General features: G+C 38.3%; 1 protein-coding gene across 1 annotated transcript; it reads left to right on the top strand.

Moving 5' to 3' along the window:
• The first annotated feature begins 221 nt into the window (after positions 1–221).
• PSMA3 (proteasome (prosome, macropain) subunit, alpha type, 3) lies at positions 222–9,073 on the top strand. The gene is made up of 7 exons (XM_009575944.1): positions 222–305; positions 911–983; positions 1,946–2,011; positions 5,619–5,665; positions 8,079–8,146; positions 8,298–8,362; positions 8,886–9,073. The coding sequence occupies exons 1-7, from the start codon at positions 253–255 to the stop codon at positions 8,928–8,930; spliced, it is 417 nt and encodes a 138-aa protein (XP_009574239.1). The 5' UTR covers positions 222–252; the 3' UTR covers positions 8,931–9,073.
• Positions 9,074–15,833: the final 6,760 nt, after the last annotated feature.

Here is a 15,833-nt window from a genome sequence, read left to right as displayed (position 1 = left end):
GCCCAAGGAAGTGGTTGAGTCACCATCCTGAGAGGGATTTAAAGGACGTGGTGCTCAGGGACATAGTTTGGTGGTGGACTTGGCAGTGCTAGATTAACAGTTGGACTTGATGGCCTTAAAGGTCTTTTCCAACCTAAGTGATTCTACGACACAGAGAATTAAATTTTATTACTTGAGGTTTACTTATTTCTGTAAATAAAGTTTTTCTTTTTGTTTTCTTTTTCCACTTAGCATCTTGCAGACAGAGTGGCTATGTATGTGCATGCATACACACTATACAGTGCTGTCAGACCTTTTGGTTGCAGGTAAGTCTTTCAGACATACACTATTTGTGAAGATCTTCTGTTTCACAATTGCTGGAACTATTTAGTTTGTCTAAGGTCTTTTTTTTAAACTTGGAATTAGTAATCTACAATTCATCTCATAAACAGATTCCCTTCCCCTTTTCTTTTTGTGTGTGTGTAAAACCTTAGGTGAAGAATTCAGATTTGCGTAACAGTATGCCAAGCTTCTGCATAGATTGCCAGTTTGTCCCTGATTTTAAAGTTGAAGAGTTGATGCTATTAAGTCTGTGACAGTGACGAAAGCAGAACTTTCCTCTACAATCATCCTATTTGCCCTGATACCTAAAGAGTAGGTTACAACTACTATGCAGTTCTAGTACAAAGGGACTAATAAAATGAGATCTGCTGTCTAGTTACAGATAAGTAAAATTTTTGTTTCTGGCAACTTGCAGGTGCTCGGCTGTCATGGTAACACTAAATTGTTGAGACAAATTGCTTAATAGAATGTAGCACGATAGTAGGAGTTTCGCTCCAAGAAGAATGTAGGAAACCTCAGTTGGTGTAGTCTCTGTAATTCTGTGTGGGTTGGTAGAAGAAATGTTTCTAATTTCACTTTTCCCCTCCAGTTTCATGTTGGGGTCCTATGATGATGATGATGGTGCACAACTATACATGATTGATCCATCAGGAGTTTCATACGTGAGTGTGTCAAAAATATTTCCATCTTGGCATAAGTTCTCCTTTTAAAAGTTCCTAGTTAGGAAAATAGTAAGTGCTATTCCAAAAGAGCTGTTAATTTTTTCTTTTTTCGCCTGGGAAGATCTCCGGTGAATCACTGCTTAAAATGAACAGAGCTTGGTTTTGCTCATTTGCATGTGCTTGTTAAACACACATTGTGTATTTCTTAGAAGTACAGTCTCTGAGAAACTAGTTCTAAAGCTTGTCTCAGAAATTTGGGAGTTCATTCCACCTGGCTATATCCAGTGAAAAGTCCCATGCATTGCCCAAAGAGGGCAAGTCTTGTAGTGATACCCCATTCACAAAATACTTCAGGTAAAAGAGAGCTTCAGGTAAGAGAAGGCTGCTACTCTGATGCTGGCTGCTCACAGCAAGTCAAATCAAAATAGATACTTTTGTTAATTGCTGTTAATGCTCTCTTCAGCTGTGTATTACACACAGGATGATACACACTCATACTGTTCTGATTTTTTAAATTTTCTTCCAATATATCCAATACCATAGCTGTTGAGGGAAATAAAGTGCTTAATTTTTATGTGCTTACACTTCAATATATTTTCGTGGTAGGTGGGTTTGGGTTTTTTTGATCCTGTGGAACTTCTCTAATTCTAGTTTGCTTTTTCATTTACTGTAATAACAATAAAAAAATTATGTATTGCAACAAATTGAGTAGGTATGTTTCTGTTCAGGAACTACTGAGCTCTTCTGTTTTCTATCAAGAGTGGTAGTACTTCATCTAGTAATTGGGTTCTATTCAATAACTTGGGAATGTGCCCTGAGAGAAAACAATACCAAGGGTTACTGTATATTAGCCTCTTGATATGTGAGTAGGGTGGGGGTTCTCATATGCTAAGTGACAGTAAGAACTGTAGAGGGCTTAGTATTTAATTAAATGTGCATATTTTGTTTCTTTTTTTTTTTAGGGTTATTGGGGGTGTGCCATTGGTAAAGCCAGGCAGGCTGCAAAAACAGAGATAGAAAAACTTCAGGTATGATGTTACAGTTTTGTTGTGCTGTTTCAAACAAATACTCCTAGCTTATTATGTTACCTTTTTGGATGCCTAAAACATATAAAATACAAGAGAAGCAGATGGAATATTCCCTGGTATGTTCTAGGAGATGTTTTAGCCTCTCTGCTAGCAGTATTTCTCAAGTCTTGCCCCTGGGCGATGGGTAGTCTGTAGGGAGTATACATGTTTAAAACAGGAGGCATAAACATACACACCCATGCATGCCAGTGAGCAAAGTAATTGAGTGAATATAAAAGTGTAACTAAGTTTTTAGTTGTGAATGAAAACCTTAGGGCAGCATTGTACAGGGTGGTATATCTATTTTTTTCCGAAGGTTTTAGATGATCCTTTTGTTTAAAAAGTTGAAAAAAGCTGGTCTTGTTAAGGACAATGAATGGAACTGCAGAATACTGAATGACCGCTGGAATATTATGGCTCTGAAAATGTAATGGAGAAAAATAAAATCCTTGCCAGGTAAGACAGTGTTTCCCAGCTGGCTAGTGTTGAGGTACTGCCTTTTTTCAAAAGATGTGTTCAAGTAGGTTGTTGTTGCTGGCTGTAACATACCTTTCAAAACATCTTTACACGTCTGATGAAAAGGACTTTAGTGCTGTGAACACTAGGAAGAGTACAACTATATGGCACACCGTCATTGACACCAGAAAGAGCTGTTTCTGTTCGGCATTTCCTTCTTGCACAATACTGTAACTTGTCAAGTGCTACAAGGAGGTTCTGCGAATGTACACCAAGAAGTTGTTTCGTAGCTTTCTGAATGAGCATGCAAACAGTTGGCTGTGTAAAACTAGTCTGTGGAGAGAAGACTACTGAAGTGTGTCTTACGCTGATTTAGAACTACGTTAGAATCCTAAGAGACTTCTGTCCTTCTCTTGTGTTTTAATATCTGACACCCTTGGAATTGGAGACAGTTAATGTGGGATAAAATCCTGCTTCTGGTCTGTCTCATGTAATTCTTACTTTATACTCTGCTTGCATCTTATTTATGGTTTGGGTCTGCAGAAGTATATCACAGCTGTTCATGGAAAGGTTCAGAGTTCATATGGTGGTTATATTCTTAAGAATAGTCTGTTTATGGTGCTGTAGCATCATAACTGAAAAATTACAGGAAAAATTACGATGTTCCTAGACTTCCTTCATTCAGTCTTGAATCTGGTCAGATGCTCGAATACCAAATTAAAAGTCAGAAGCCTACAAGATCATCTGATCTCGATACTGGAATCGTGGCATCTGGGAAATCATAATTTCAATTTCCATGTGTGCAAATTGGCAGAAAGATAATGATAATGTTGGGTAATATATAATCTACCCCCAAAAAAATTCATTTTCTGTGCACTGCTGGGATTTTCAAAAGCTTCTGTTTTATTAACTGAGTTTTTGTACAGCTAATAAGTGTGTGTATTGCTTGAATTTTACAGCAGAGCCTGTAAAATTTAGTACATGGGAACAGTGGTGCCATATTGCCTAACTGCATTTATTTATTTAATGGCTTATTTACAGAATGTCTTCAGTAATGCGTATGATCTTGTCACAGTGATGTGAAGCAAGTCCAGTCTTGCATGCCGATGCTTTTTGTTAACCATAGGATGGGCAGGTTTCCAGGTCACAGTTAATTTTGACAAGATGAATTTGTCAAAACTGAAATGGGAAAGAGACAGGAGTACAAAAGCTTTTGTGGGGTGATACCACCTACCATAGCCTGTCAACTAAGATTTGTTCCTGTCGAAGAGATGACTGCAGGTGGAAAGTAAGAGGCAAGCAGGTAGTTAAAACTTTAAACCCGCCTTACAGGTACTGCAGAGCAGATACTGTGTCTGGGGGGGACGACACAGTATGCGAGACCCTCATATGTAGCTGAGGGCACAAGCAGAAAACACGGCATTGATCACATCTGTTGGATCTTATATCTGATAGCTTCAGCTATGGGAAGACTTGTAGTTGTGTGGAGAGTACTTGAATCTTGTGAGCTCTTCTACAGTGCTTCTCATGCAGCTCCGATGCTACGTACAACTTTTTGATTATATGGACATAACCGTAATTAGCTCCTGTGATAAACTGTTGGAGTGTTTACTCTTATTGTCTGCAGAATTAATATACCTGGGATGGGAAAAGGATAATGGCAAAAAATAAATGTACTTCAGTTTTCTCTCTTGTAAATATGCGATAGTAGCAGACCTTTGGGTTTTCCTATTTCGCTACTAACTTTATATGCATAAATACACATAGTAATTTAAATGCTTGTGTGACACAAGTTGTATTTGTACACAGCAGCCAGTGCTGCGTGTGTTATGGATCGAGTGTCACAAACATAAGGGCTGGGGCAATGGGTCTCTGTCTGTTTAGGAGACTTCCTGGGATGGGACTGTGATGGCATTTCTGTCTCACCAGGCACGGGCATTTCTTCTCTGGCCCATTGCTTCCGTGGGTGTGCGCTTCACCCCAGAAAGTGCTGAGACACTCAACATGAACAAAGGACTGTTGTCGTCTTAGTTCCTTCACCAGTGTCTCAAAACTAGCTTCCGTACTATGGTTTTGAAAACATTTTGAGAATCGAAAGAGATGGTAAACTATATGTAATTAATGGTTTGCACTCTGAGCTCAGTGTAAATAATGGGGAAAAAAAAGAAACGATAATTTACTTTGAACTTGAAAATCATTTTATGCTAGGGAAAATGTCAGTAAAATGTGTAATGTATTGGCCTGTATTTTGTGACTAATGGCCCATTGGCTTCAATCAATAATGACAGGTGCGTTCTTGTGAGTGCAGTATCAAAGACCCATGTCTATCTGGTTTGTGCAAATGAAACCTTGAGACAGGAAATGAGGCTTATCTTGTTTCAACCCTGAATTAATGAAATATAGTAGAATATATTACTACTTCATAGTCCGGAAGAGTTGACTGGCAAGAGATTTGACCTACAAAACATCAGTTTATTATGTCATGGAAATTGGCAAGAGACTTTGTTTTGATTAACTGGGAAACTGTCAGAAGACTGATAAAACAGAGAGAAAATATAAAATGAGATGCTGATACCTTGCTCAGGCATGTAGTTGCTTGTTAACACTGGAACAATATTCTCCTCTTAGGGCATTACTTAAAAGTCAAAATTGCTTGCATAAAATGTTGGTAAGACCAAAAGTATTGCTACACTACCCAGAAAGAATATGAATATTATATGTAGAAATATGGTGCCTCCCCCAGATTGTACATGTGGTTACTTTATGTCAGTTGATCATCATCTAAGAAAAAGTCAAGCTTTTACGATGCTAAGGTTTTCTGTTCGGCTTCTAAGCTTCCCGCTGATGAGTGCGTTAAACTGGGGAGGTTTCCATGTAACAGTTTTTTCATGGAATCTTTCAGTTGTGAAATTCTTCACTGGAAGAATGACTTGCATATAGCAGGCTGAAAGACTCATCGTAGAGAATAAATTTGGTTCTAGTCTTAACTTTTTGTCACTTTTATCACTGCTGAACAGAAAGCTTATTAGGCATGTGCGCAGCCCTTCATGTTCTGGCCTTGTAGAAATGGAAAACAATATATTCTTTTAATCTGTGTATATTTTGTCTACAGATGAAGGAAATGACCTGCCGTGATGTTGTTAAAGAGGTTGCGAAAATGTAAGTCTCCAACCTGTTTTTCCAACTCGACAAAAATCCGTACTGGTGAGCTTGCTATGGTTTCAAACTGAAGCTATTCCTTTTAAATTGGGTACCAGGTTTCATTTCGACTAGATGAGTGCTCATGCTGACTCTAGTATCTTCTGCTATTCATATTTTTTCTCTTGTGAGATGTGATATGCTACTCAGTACTGAAAAATACACCTTTTGATCTCATCTGCTACTTCTTATAGGTGCAACTTGTAGCAGCAGTAGATTAAAGGTTAAGCTGTCTGAATATGGTCAATGGTTTTAAAATATATAAACCAGGTGACAGATGGGGGAAACTCCTTGGTGTTCCAATTCTGAAGAAAGAGCTGTACACTTTGTTACGCAGATTGAACAATGAACTGATGCTTCAGACATTAAGTAGCAGTCCAGAAATGAAGCTGAGGTCTTTGACCCAGCCTTCCTATTTGCCTAAAAAAAGACTAAAGAGCTTAGGAAAGAAGCAAAGTATAATTCCTTGTTTAAAGATGTATACAGGGTATAGCTGGTCTCATTTAAGTGATAAAGCTTGATACCACATGAAAAGACTGGAAATATTTAATTTGCTATTTAGTGATGCCATTTAGAACAACACATCAGCGATAGAATCGCCTGTAGTCACTAACACTATCCCACAAACTCCATGTGAGGATAGTGTATTTACAGGGAAAAAAGGTACCATTCAGTAAGTCATGTACTAGTGAGGGGAAAAAAGATACCAGGCAGAGAGAAGACTTTCTGCTAGGTAGAGCATGCATTGGCCAGTAGTAAACTATCTTGAAAATACTTTGTGAGTTAGTATCTCTTCAAACAAATACAAGTATCCTTTCAGGTATCTACAACACTTCATTTTAATGCTTTAGGGACACATTCTGTCACAAATTTAATAATCTGCAGCTGCAAAACTATGATCTCCAGCATTTTACGGTGATGCTTAGAAGGTTATAAAGAAGTAATAAATATGCTTCTATCATTGGTGTTGCAGCATGTGAGCTTATTTCAGAGTTTGTGTCGGAGGCTGTCACATCAGCAGCTAGAGGAAAGAATTTGTGGGATCTCTGTTCTTAAAACCTAGCAAGGACCTCAAAGCAGTTCTAAAATGGCACAAATAGGGCACGGATTTTCAAATAATGAAAAGCCTTCAGTTCTTTAATTCTGCTTCAGCTCAAAACTTAACAGCAGCTCTAGATATAGTTCTGTTTTTCACCTCAAGTTCAGCTCCTTAGTAGCATTTAGCAAGATAGTAAAGATTTTAATCATTTTTTTTTTAACCCTAAAATACTAGCCAGATTCCAGAGTAATGATTTCTTCAAGAGCTTGTAATGGTACACTTTGTTGCAAAAGGCTTGTAACCAGCTTGTAACACATAGGAAAGGCCTATAGATCATCTTAATCGATGATCAGTAAGTCCAGTCTAACAGTGACAGAAGAGTGTCAGAAGAACATAAGCATATAGTGGTATTTCCCTGGACACCAACGTTAACTTTGTTCTTTATGTTTGTTTCACAATACTTTTATTAAACTTTAATTGTAAGTACTCAGTGTGGTGCTGAAGGTATCCTTCCTTCTTCCACTATCTCCAAGCTTTCTATGTTGGCTAGAAATAGCTGGTGTTTTTCAGCTTTTCACTTATTAATGGTTTCTGAAACGAACTGAGGAATATAACCACCTCAACAAGTGAAGCCACAGGTTATTGGAAGTTCTACTATTGTTTTGAGTGTATGTCTCAAGTCAGGGTTATTATAGTTTGTTTACATGTTCTGCCACTGAGGACTGAATACTATGATGCAGTCAAATCAGCATTGCTATTACAGTGTAACATTTTTATCCCACAGACTAAGGAGTGATTTTACTAGTCTGGATGGTACGGCGTACGCTGTAATACCACTTGTAGGTTAAATTCTGATTACCATCGTGTTTGCCATAAGTATGGCAGTCTATATGGAGATCTATGCACAGGCTTCTAATTAGACACAAGATACTATGGTGTTGGGATTTAGTCTTAAGTGTAAACTGAAATAAGATTTATAGGAGAAATATAGGACACTCCTAACTGTATTATAACTAATCTAGCAGAAGCAGGCGATGATGACGTAGCCTTGGTTCTGCAGTATTTGAATCTTAATGTTTGTTCTAATTAAGATAACTTGAACAGCTCAATCTGCATCTTAGCTGTAATCATTTAATGTATTGTTATACTAGCAATTAAGCCTGGAAAATTCTCTGATGGGTTTTTTTTGTGTGTGTGGGCAGGGGAGAAAGCATGGGGGGAGCTTCTATTAACTGTAAGAGAAGTACTTCAACAGAAGAAATCTGTGAAAGGAAGAAAGTATAGTTAGCCTATTAATCAATCTGTTCTAATCTGTACTTTGTTTGTTCCTTCCAGAATCTACATAGTTCACGATGAAGTAAAGGATAAAGCTTTTGAGCTGGAACTCAGCTGGGTTGGAGAAAGTAATGCATTTCTGTAATTTCTATAAACACTATAGAAAATTTATAACTTTCTGTAACTAAAGTAAAACATAAAACATTGCTTCTTAAATTTACTCTGTATGTCAAGGTCTTTCTGCGAATTCTACTTAAGATGTACTCTTTTTATTGGCAGTAACCAATGGAAAACATGAAATTGTTCCCAAAGACATCAGGGAAGAAGCAGAAAAATATGCCAAGGTAAGGTCCTACTTTGGTGTCGTCTCAGTGCTTCATTTGACTTCTAGAGTAGAAGGAACTCACTGAAGGTTAGGCTTCTATTGCTGTGATGGCTGGAAAATGTATAGTTATAACACACACCACTTCAGCAAGGGAGAATAGTGAAGTTTACAGCGTAATCCAGGGATGGTTCTTACTTTCAAACCCAGTGCAATTCAGCAGGCTTGCACAAGTGGCGTGTTTGTCCTTCAAAAGTAAATGTATTACCTCTTCAACAATGGCGTAAGTGAGCAGGAGAGGTAATAAGTCATGTTGCCTAGAACAATTTTTAAAGATAATCAGCTAGAGAAAGTTAGACTTCCAGCATTTAACAGGTTTGCTTTTGTTCTAAAAGTAATGATGGTGCTCAGTATTACCTCCTAAATATACGAATTAGCCTGCTGAATACAAGGCTTTGGACATAAGCAACTCATTTTGCTTGTTATAGGCTGAATTATAAAACAACTGTTAAACTATTTTTTAATTACACTTTTTTTCAAAACAGGAATCTTTGAAAGAGGAAGATGAATCAGACGATGACAATATGTAACACATTGTTACTTCAAGACAAGTTCAACTTTTCTTAACTTACAACACGTTTGTTTATAATGTATAAGCATGGGATGCTGTTATGTACTTGTTGGAAGAAACTGAGTGACCAACTTGCACTAATAAATTTTCCATTTTACTGTCTGTTAGCTTTTATTTCAAAAGTATATAGGCCAGCATCATCAAGAAGCAACTGTACTCTGTATCAAAACAGGCATTAAGAAGGAAAGGTATTATCAGGCTGGTTGTGTTTCCTCTTAGTACAGCACTCTATTTGAGCCAGGCTAGGTACAGAAAAACAATCCGCTTAGAAATTTGACAAGTCTCTTGTTTATACTGCATAGTTTAATATTAAAAACTAGTACTCAGTTATTCCTTGATTAACCAGTATCATGCTTTGCAGTTCATTCATAGCCACAGTCTGATTGCTCTTGGCAGAAGAGATGAGAACACACCTAACTGCAAAACAGCTGGTTACAGATTAAGGTGATGCGCACAGCTGACAACTCCAAACAGCCTACATTACAAGAAAGAGTTCAGGAAAAGGAATTTTAATCTGAAGTATTAAGCCTAGGCTTATTTGAAGAGTAGGAGAAGTTAAAAACTAATTCAACTTAAAATAGTGCTTGTGTTAAGTTCTAAAGCTGTGAGATCTATTAAGCAATGTAACTGGAATTAATGCTTGAAGAGCCAAACTATTTTTAAACAGCTTCATTCAGCTGTAGTTTCTTAAATCACTTCTGAATCAGCTTTATCAATTGTTGACCTTCCCAAAAGTTGAAAACACCCCTTCCTGCTTTCTTTCCCAACTTGTTAGGAAAAAAGACTGTCTATTCCAGTTACTTCAAAGTCTTGAAAGACAAGGTAACAAACTGTTCTGTTCACCACCTTAAAACTTGGTTAAAATTGAAGTCTTGTTTTTATATGCAGTTAAAATTCTAATGGTCATCTTAATCTAAAATGCATACTTTTCTAATGAGTCAAATTCCTCAGCTTTAGTACTACACACTAATGATCACCAGCCCTTAAAACAAAAGCTTTCCCTTACAGGTTTATTTTTTTATACAGTTTTTTTCCCTTTGAAAAAACACCTGGCTGCCTATAGTCTCTTTTCTAATGGGATTACAAGACACAGGTTCTACTTCCTTTTTGTGACAAGGGAAAGTCAATGGAGATAGATGGGTCTGTCTTGATACTTAGTGACTGTCTCAGGCTTAAGCTACCTGAACTCTTGCCTCTCCGGCGGGACGTAGGTTTCAGAGGCTGCTAGAACTCTTGATCAGGCCTTGCCTGAGCCAACATTAATCATGCCCATGACAGACAGCCTCCTTCAATGTCTCCTCCCAGGCAACAGTATAGCTGTTACACTGAGTCAGCCTTTAATTCTGACTGAACTTTGTTGCATTTCTCCAAACTGAATTTACTGCTGATCCAGCTGTTTGATTCATTAGCAAGGGCCAGTCAGGAAACTCTAATCAGCACTCTAAAGCACTAGCTGAGGGCTGATCTTCCACTCACTGTATATGACAGCAGAACTACTTGATTCTCTTCACTTTGTCTTTATCCTATACGTAAAGTGTTGCTGACAAACTGCTAAATGGAAGTTAAAAGCCATTCTTACATGTGATTACACACATCCATCCAAGCCTTTCAGTGACAGCCGTTCAGAATTGGGCACAGGAAGCATAACAACAGTTACACAAGTCAGGTTTCAGGGTTAAGGAAGAAGAGCAAGATCAGTTGTGCATATTTACAAGACAAAGTGGAAGATGTTCTACAATATGTGAAAAGATACAGGTAGGAACAGAGCCACCTACTTGCTTACTCAGAATTTCCAAGTTGCCACGTTCTCTAGTAAGTAGCTGTCTAAAAAGTTCCTTTGAAGAACGATGCTCTGATGTTTTGCTTGTGGAAGGGTGTATAGTAAAGTCCAATGAGAAGCAATTCAAGAGTATGCGCATTTTGCAGTGTATAGTAGTACATACAAAGTGCTGCACAGCAGTCTTGCTTGTCATGGCAACATTTAGTTAAACAATACCGAGGTGATTATTACTGTCAGGTTCTTTTCCAAATTAAATCACTAAGTTATGAGAATATAGGCTCACTATTTACAAAAATTGATCTTTATCTATGGTAAGGAAAAAATCTATCACTTCCCTTTCCATTGACTGCAGATGGGGAAAGAGAAAAAAAAGTGAGCAGTAGAAGGTGGGGAAAAAATATTTGCATTTATTCAGGAGAGGGGGGTCAAGGAGGAAAAAAGCAGGAAGATACTGAATAAACTATTCTAGTATTGAAATTTCCCTTAACTTTAGAAACAGAAAGCTAGCAGGCCTCTCTTCAATTTGAAATTAAGCATTGCTACCTTTTAACAGTAAGGCCCAGGGAACATCAGAATACATTTCTAATCCAGGACAACTCTCATTTCAGCAGAAAAACTACTGCAGACTCCCCCATTACAGCTATTTTTGTAGCCTTAACCTCATTGCAGTTCCAACTGGGATAATCAATGAGACAACCACATTGCACTTAACAAGTAACTTACTAATTTGAAGCTAGTTACCTAAGAATGCTTAATTATACAGTTGTGCAGTAGCCATCATAATGTTTCAGTAACAGTCCACACGTGATAGGCCAAATGCCAACTGTAATGAATTTTGCTACTGAGAAAGAGTATTTATTTGTTGCTGTGTCAAACAGTGGAAACTGAGCAGGGGAAGAAGTCTTCCAAAAAGAAGGAAGTGGCAACTCATGGCAGTGCTGACCACATAAAGACTTACAAATGCAGTGGGACAGCACAGCATCATTAAACTTTGATTAAATGTTGAAGACCATGGGGTTTTTTTCTAAATACATAGAGCTGTCTGAGGCAAATCACTTGGTGAAAGCTAAGCTCCAGAAGGGCTCAAGCTAGGTCTGAGATTATTGTTTAAGTGAGGACTAGATCTGTTACAGAACAAGAGAAAAGAATATTAAATGTCAACAAAAAAAAGCTTACTTTTAGCAGAGGCTCTGATTTAAGTACAGGACTAGGAAAAAAAAAAATCTAGCTGTATGGTAGATATTCCCTTACCCTCCAGACTTAAATAACATCTAGAGGGAAGAGTTTGGTTTAAGCCCAGAGAACAACTGATCAGGTAGCTAAAACAAAGATTTGAGAGCTTCCACCAGCCAGTCTCCTGTAGCTTCAGCTGTGCGGCATGTCTGGAGAAAGTATGTATGCTCAGAGTCTGCGGAGTTGAAGCTCCAGAAGAGCTGTTCCTTGAGACCAAGGATAGCATGCTCTCCCACTTAAATCTTACTACTTTTGCATAAGCTTGCTCTGAGAGCAGTGAGTCTCACAACGTGCCAAGGGACTAGGGCAGCCCAGTTGGCTGACCCAATTCAGAGCTGCTTGCAACGCCCACCAGCCCAATACGACAGCAGCGGTCTGTGACAGTGACCTCCGAAGGCTCCCAGAACCAGCCTTCAGCAGCAGAGGCAGCATGCTTTCCTACAAAAGTAGGGCTTGGATCCCCTTCCCTGAAACGAAAAGTAGCTTTTATAATTGGCTTGAAAATGGTCAGTTATAACTTCAGTGTAACACTGACATGTGAAAATGCATTGCAAGGCTAACAAATGGGCAGGGTAAAAGTTTCTGAATCGGAGATTTGAGCAAGAGGTGATTCGTAACAATCTCATTTGGATTGTTTCTGCCCAAAGCACTGGGAAGTTTCAGTTCTGAAGATATCAGAAAAAGCATAATTAGCCCATACCAAGCAGCACTTCTTGCTTCAGGCTCCACAAGTAACTTAGTCCAGACTCTGGCCATTTATGGGAATACATAATAGAGCAGAAAGTCAAATACCCACTTGGCATGCGTAACTGCAGTTCTTGCCATGCTGAAACATTTTACATTCAGAGTTTTAATGGCATGTGCTGTTGCTTAAGACCCAAAGCACAGGCTTTAACAGAACACCAGAAAGTAAGACTGTATAGACCAACTAATCTCTTAGCTTAAAGTCATCCCTCCACCAAGGAGTATTTTAGAAATACATAGATCCAACAATGACACAAGAGTAGGATGTACAGCAAGATGCTTCCTCTCCCTTTAAGTCTCATACATCCACTGACTGTTACTCAGCACCTGATGAATCACTACTGTGATATTTAATAGGACTGGATGTGTCACATTCCCTGTTATTTTGTCAGCAAGTCCAGATACAGAAACCTTGTTAAAGAGAATTAAGAAGAGGACTATGGTGAACTGCAGATGACAAATTAAAAAAAAATAGGCTCCAGTGTCTAGTTAACTTACACACATCTCCATGACTGCACCAGGACAGATTTTAGAATATGCAACTGGACTTGCAGATTGCAAAAGTCACGCTTAGGCTATTGCATCAGGATAATCAATTTTCATTGTTTGTACTATCTTTACATGGCCATAAACACTACCAGTTTGGATAATATCTTCATGACAACTGACTAGACTGCTCATCAAATCATGGTAAGATTGAGCTGTTAGAAGCTCATAGAAGAACAGCTCATAGAAGTAACCCATATGTAAAATTTCCTGTGTGGCTGATACCTGTAAGGGTATCTCGAAAAGAAATACTACTAATCTGTATTTGGTGCTGATTCCCAGAAAGGAAGCGTTTCAAACAGAGTTTGTCTCACGCAGATCCGAAGTATGCCAAGCATCAGGTCATTTGTTGCTTCCTTCCCATCACCAAAAACAGCTTGATGGCCTGAGGTTAAAAGCCTCACGTGCTGGAAGTGTGACTGTCCATACGGACGCAATACTGCTTGAGATGCTATCTGGCTATATAGTCCCAGTCATCCTTAAGGAAGGAGATCCGGAGTAACTACATATGCTGCTTTGCAAGTCTCTTCCTTAAAAGAAAACTGCAACCATAGAAGGGAACACAAAACAGTGAATTCAACAACACATCTTAAGCATTTATCAGCTGGAAGATAATCATGACCTTAAAATAAATTACACAGTTTCAAGATTCTGAACAGAAAAATAGTATTAGTTGTCATGACAATCTTGAGACTGTAATAGCACCAAAAATACAGTACGGAGACTCTTCTCTCCCCCTCATTTTCTTCCTTCAGTTGCATATGCCTATAAGACAAGGACTAGCTTTTCCTCCACCCACCGGTTTTTCAAGTTACATGCAGCAAGGAAGTTACTTTTACTTAAGAATTGGGAGCTATTTTGAGACACCAACTGCTTGTAACTTTCCATCACAGAAGATCTTGCTACCTATTATGTCTAATTATCAGAGTTGCAGAAAAGAGGTGGTAGAAGAGGTAAGAGCATAGCCTTACTGTTTGTCCAGTAAATACATTCTACGAATGAGAACATGGGATTTACAAACTCAAACCAAGTCTCCTATTTCCAGATGGACTAAGCAACCACCATGCAGTGCTCTTTCATCTTCGGTACATTGCTATTAAAGGACTCCAAAACAGTCGTTTAAAAATGGACAAGTTGCTGTGCCAACCAAAAATGGACAACTAGAATAAAGCAGGCAGCATCATCACATAGTTTATAGTACAAACGTGCATGTAATCAGATACAGGAAAACCTGAAATCCCATGAACTATTCCCTAAAGATAGTATAAGAACTACCCACTGAAAATACCATTTTAGGTGACATGGTAAGACAAGCCAACTAAGAACTTAGAAAGAACATGGGGTGCTTTATGGCTGCATAAAGTTAGATATCATTTGGTATATGTACTGTCTGCATATCCAAAACACATTCGTTAAGATTCCAATTTCAGCAGATTAATAGTAGGTTCAGTTATAGTAAATTCACCCAGAAGCCAACACATTCCAAATGCACACACACACAAAATCCAGAAACCCACCCAAGTGATGCTTAAGTTTTTGGAAGTGAAATTTATCTTGTTTGCAGGCTTTTAGAAAAGCAGGAAATCTGCTAATTTCATTATTTTGGGGAAGGACAGAGACCTGTTACATTAGACTGCATTAACGTGTGTCAAGAGCAGCAAAGGAAGTGCTAGATGACTTTAACAGAATGCTTTCATAAAGCTCAATTTCAGCTCTAATTCTAGGTGTTTCCACAGTCTACAAAGCACACCACTTGAGAGGCTATTTTTCCCAAATACCCTTCTATATACATCAGGAATAGAAACAAATCTGAAATACTGTTTTAGGAGGCAGAATCAAAATGTAGTTTAATGTGTTTCCTGTCAGTCCGTTTAATAAGCAACTACTTCCCCCAGCCAAATGCTCGTTCCTATGCTCACAGCAGTTTGTCCCCTGTTGTGCTGCTTGCAAGGAGGAGATCACTCCCACACTAATAAAAGATCTTTCATTGATCCAGAATAATTAAACTCTCCAAAAAGACATGTATTTTGTTCTTTCAGAGTTCTGGATGTCACACAACATAGCTCATTTCAGTGGTTCTGTTTACAGCTGTACTGGTGTAACTAATGGGGTGACAGACTACACAGAAGCAGTGCAGAGGAAAGCATATCCCTAAAGGTACAAACCTCCTGCAAACAATACGGTCTTGCAATTAATTCACAGGTTAAGTGTGCATTACACAGTGTTGACTGGTCAGCTAACTCCCTGGCCACCTGGAAATTAGCTACCTGTAATAATATCCTCCAAACAATATACACAAATAAAACGTATCTTTTGAAAAAGGCAGCTAAGTAGGAAAAAATTCAGAATTTCATCACTGGCTGAACTGTAGATTCTCACTAGCAGCAGCTACTTATAGCTAAAAACATTTAATTCAAAAGATTGAGGGCATTAATACTTTTAAAAAAGAATCAATACTAACTGCAGTCTTGTTAGCTGAGGCTGAAAAGTAAGTTAACCCTAAATGATTAAAGTAATTTGGACAAGCAAAAGCCCGAGAAGAAAGGCCACGTAACCACT

This window comes from Fulmarus glacialis, unplaced genomic scaffold (genome assembly GCF_000690835.1).
Source record: "Fulmarus glacialis isolate BGI_N327 unplaced genomic scaffold, ASM69083v1 scaffold33770, whole genome shotgun sequence".
Lineage (NCBI taxonomy): Eukaryota > Metazoa > Chordata > Aves > Procellariiformes > Procellariidae > Fulmarus > Fulmarus glacialis.
This window is presented reverse-complemented; position numbering and strand designations above follow the sequence as displayed.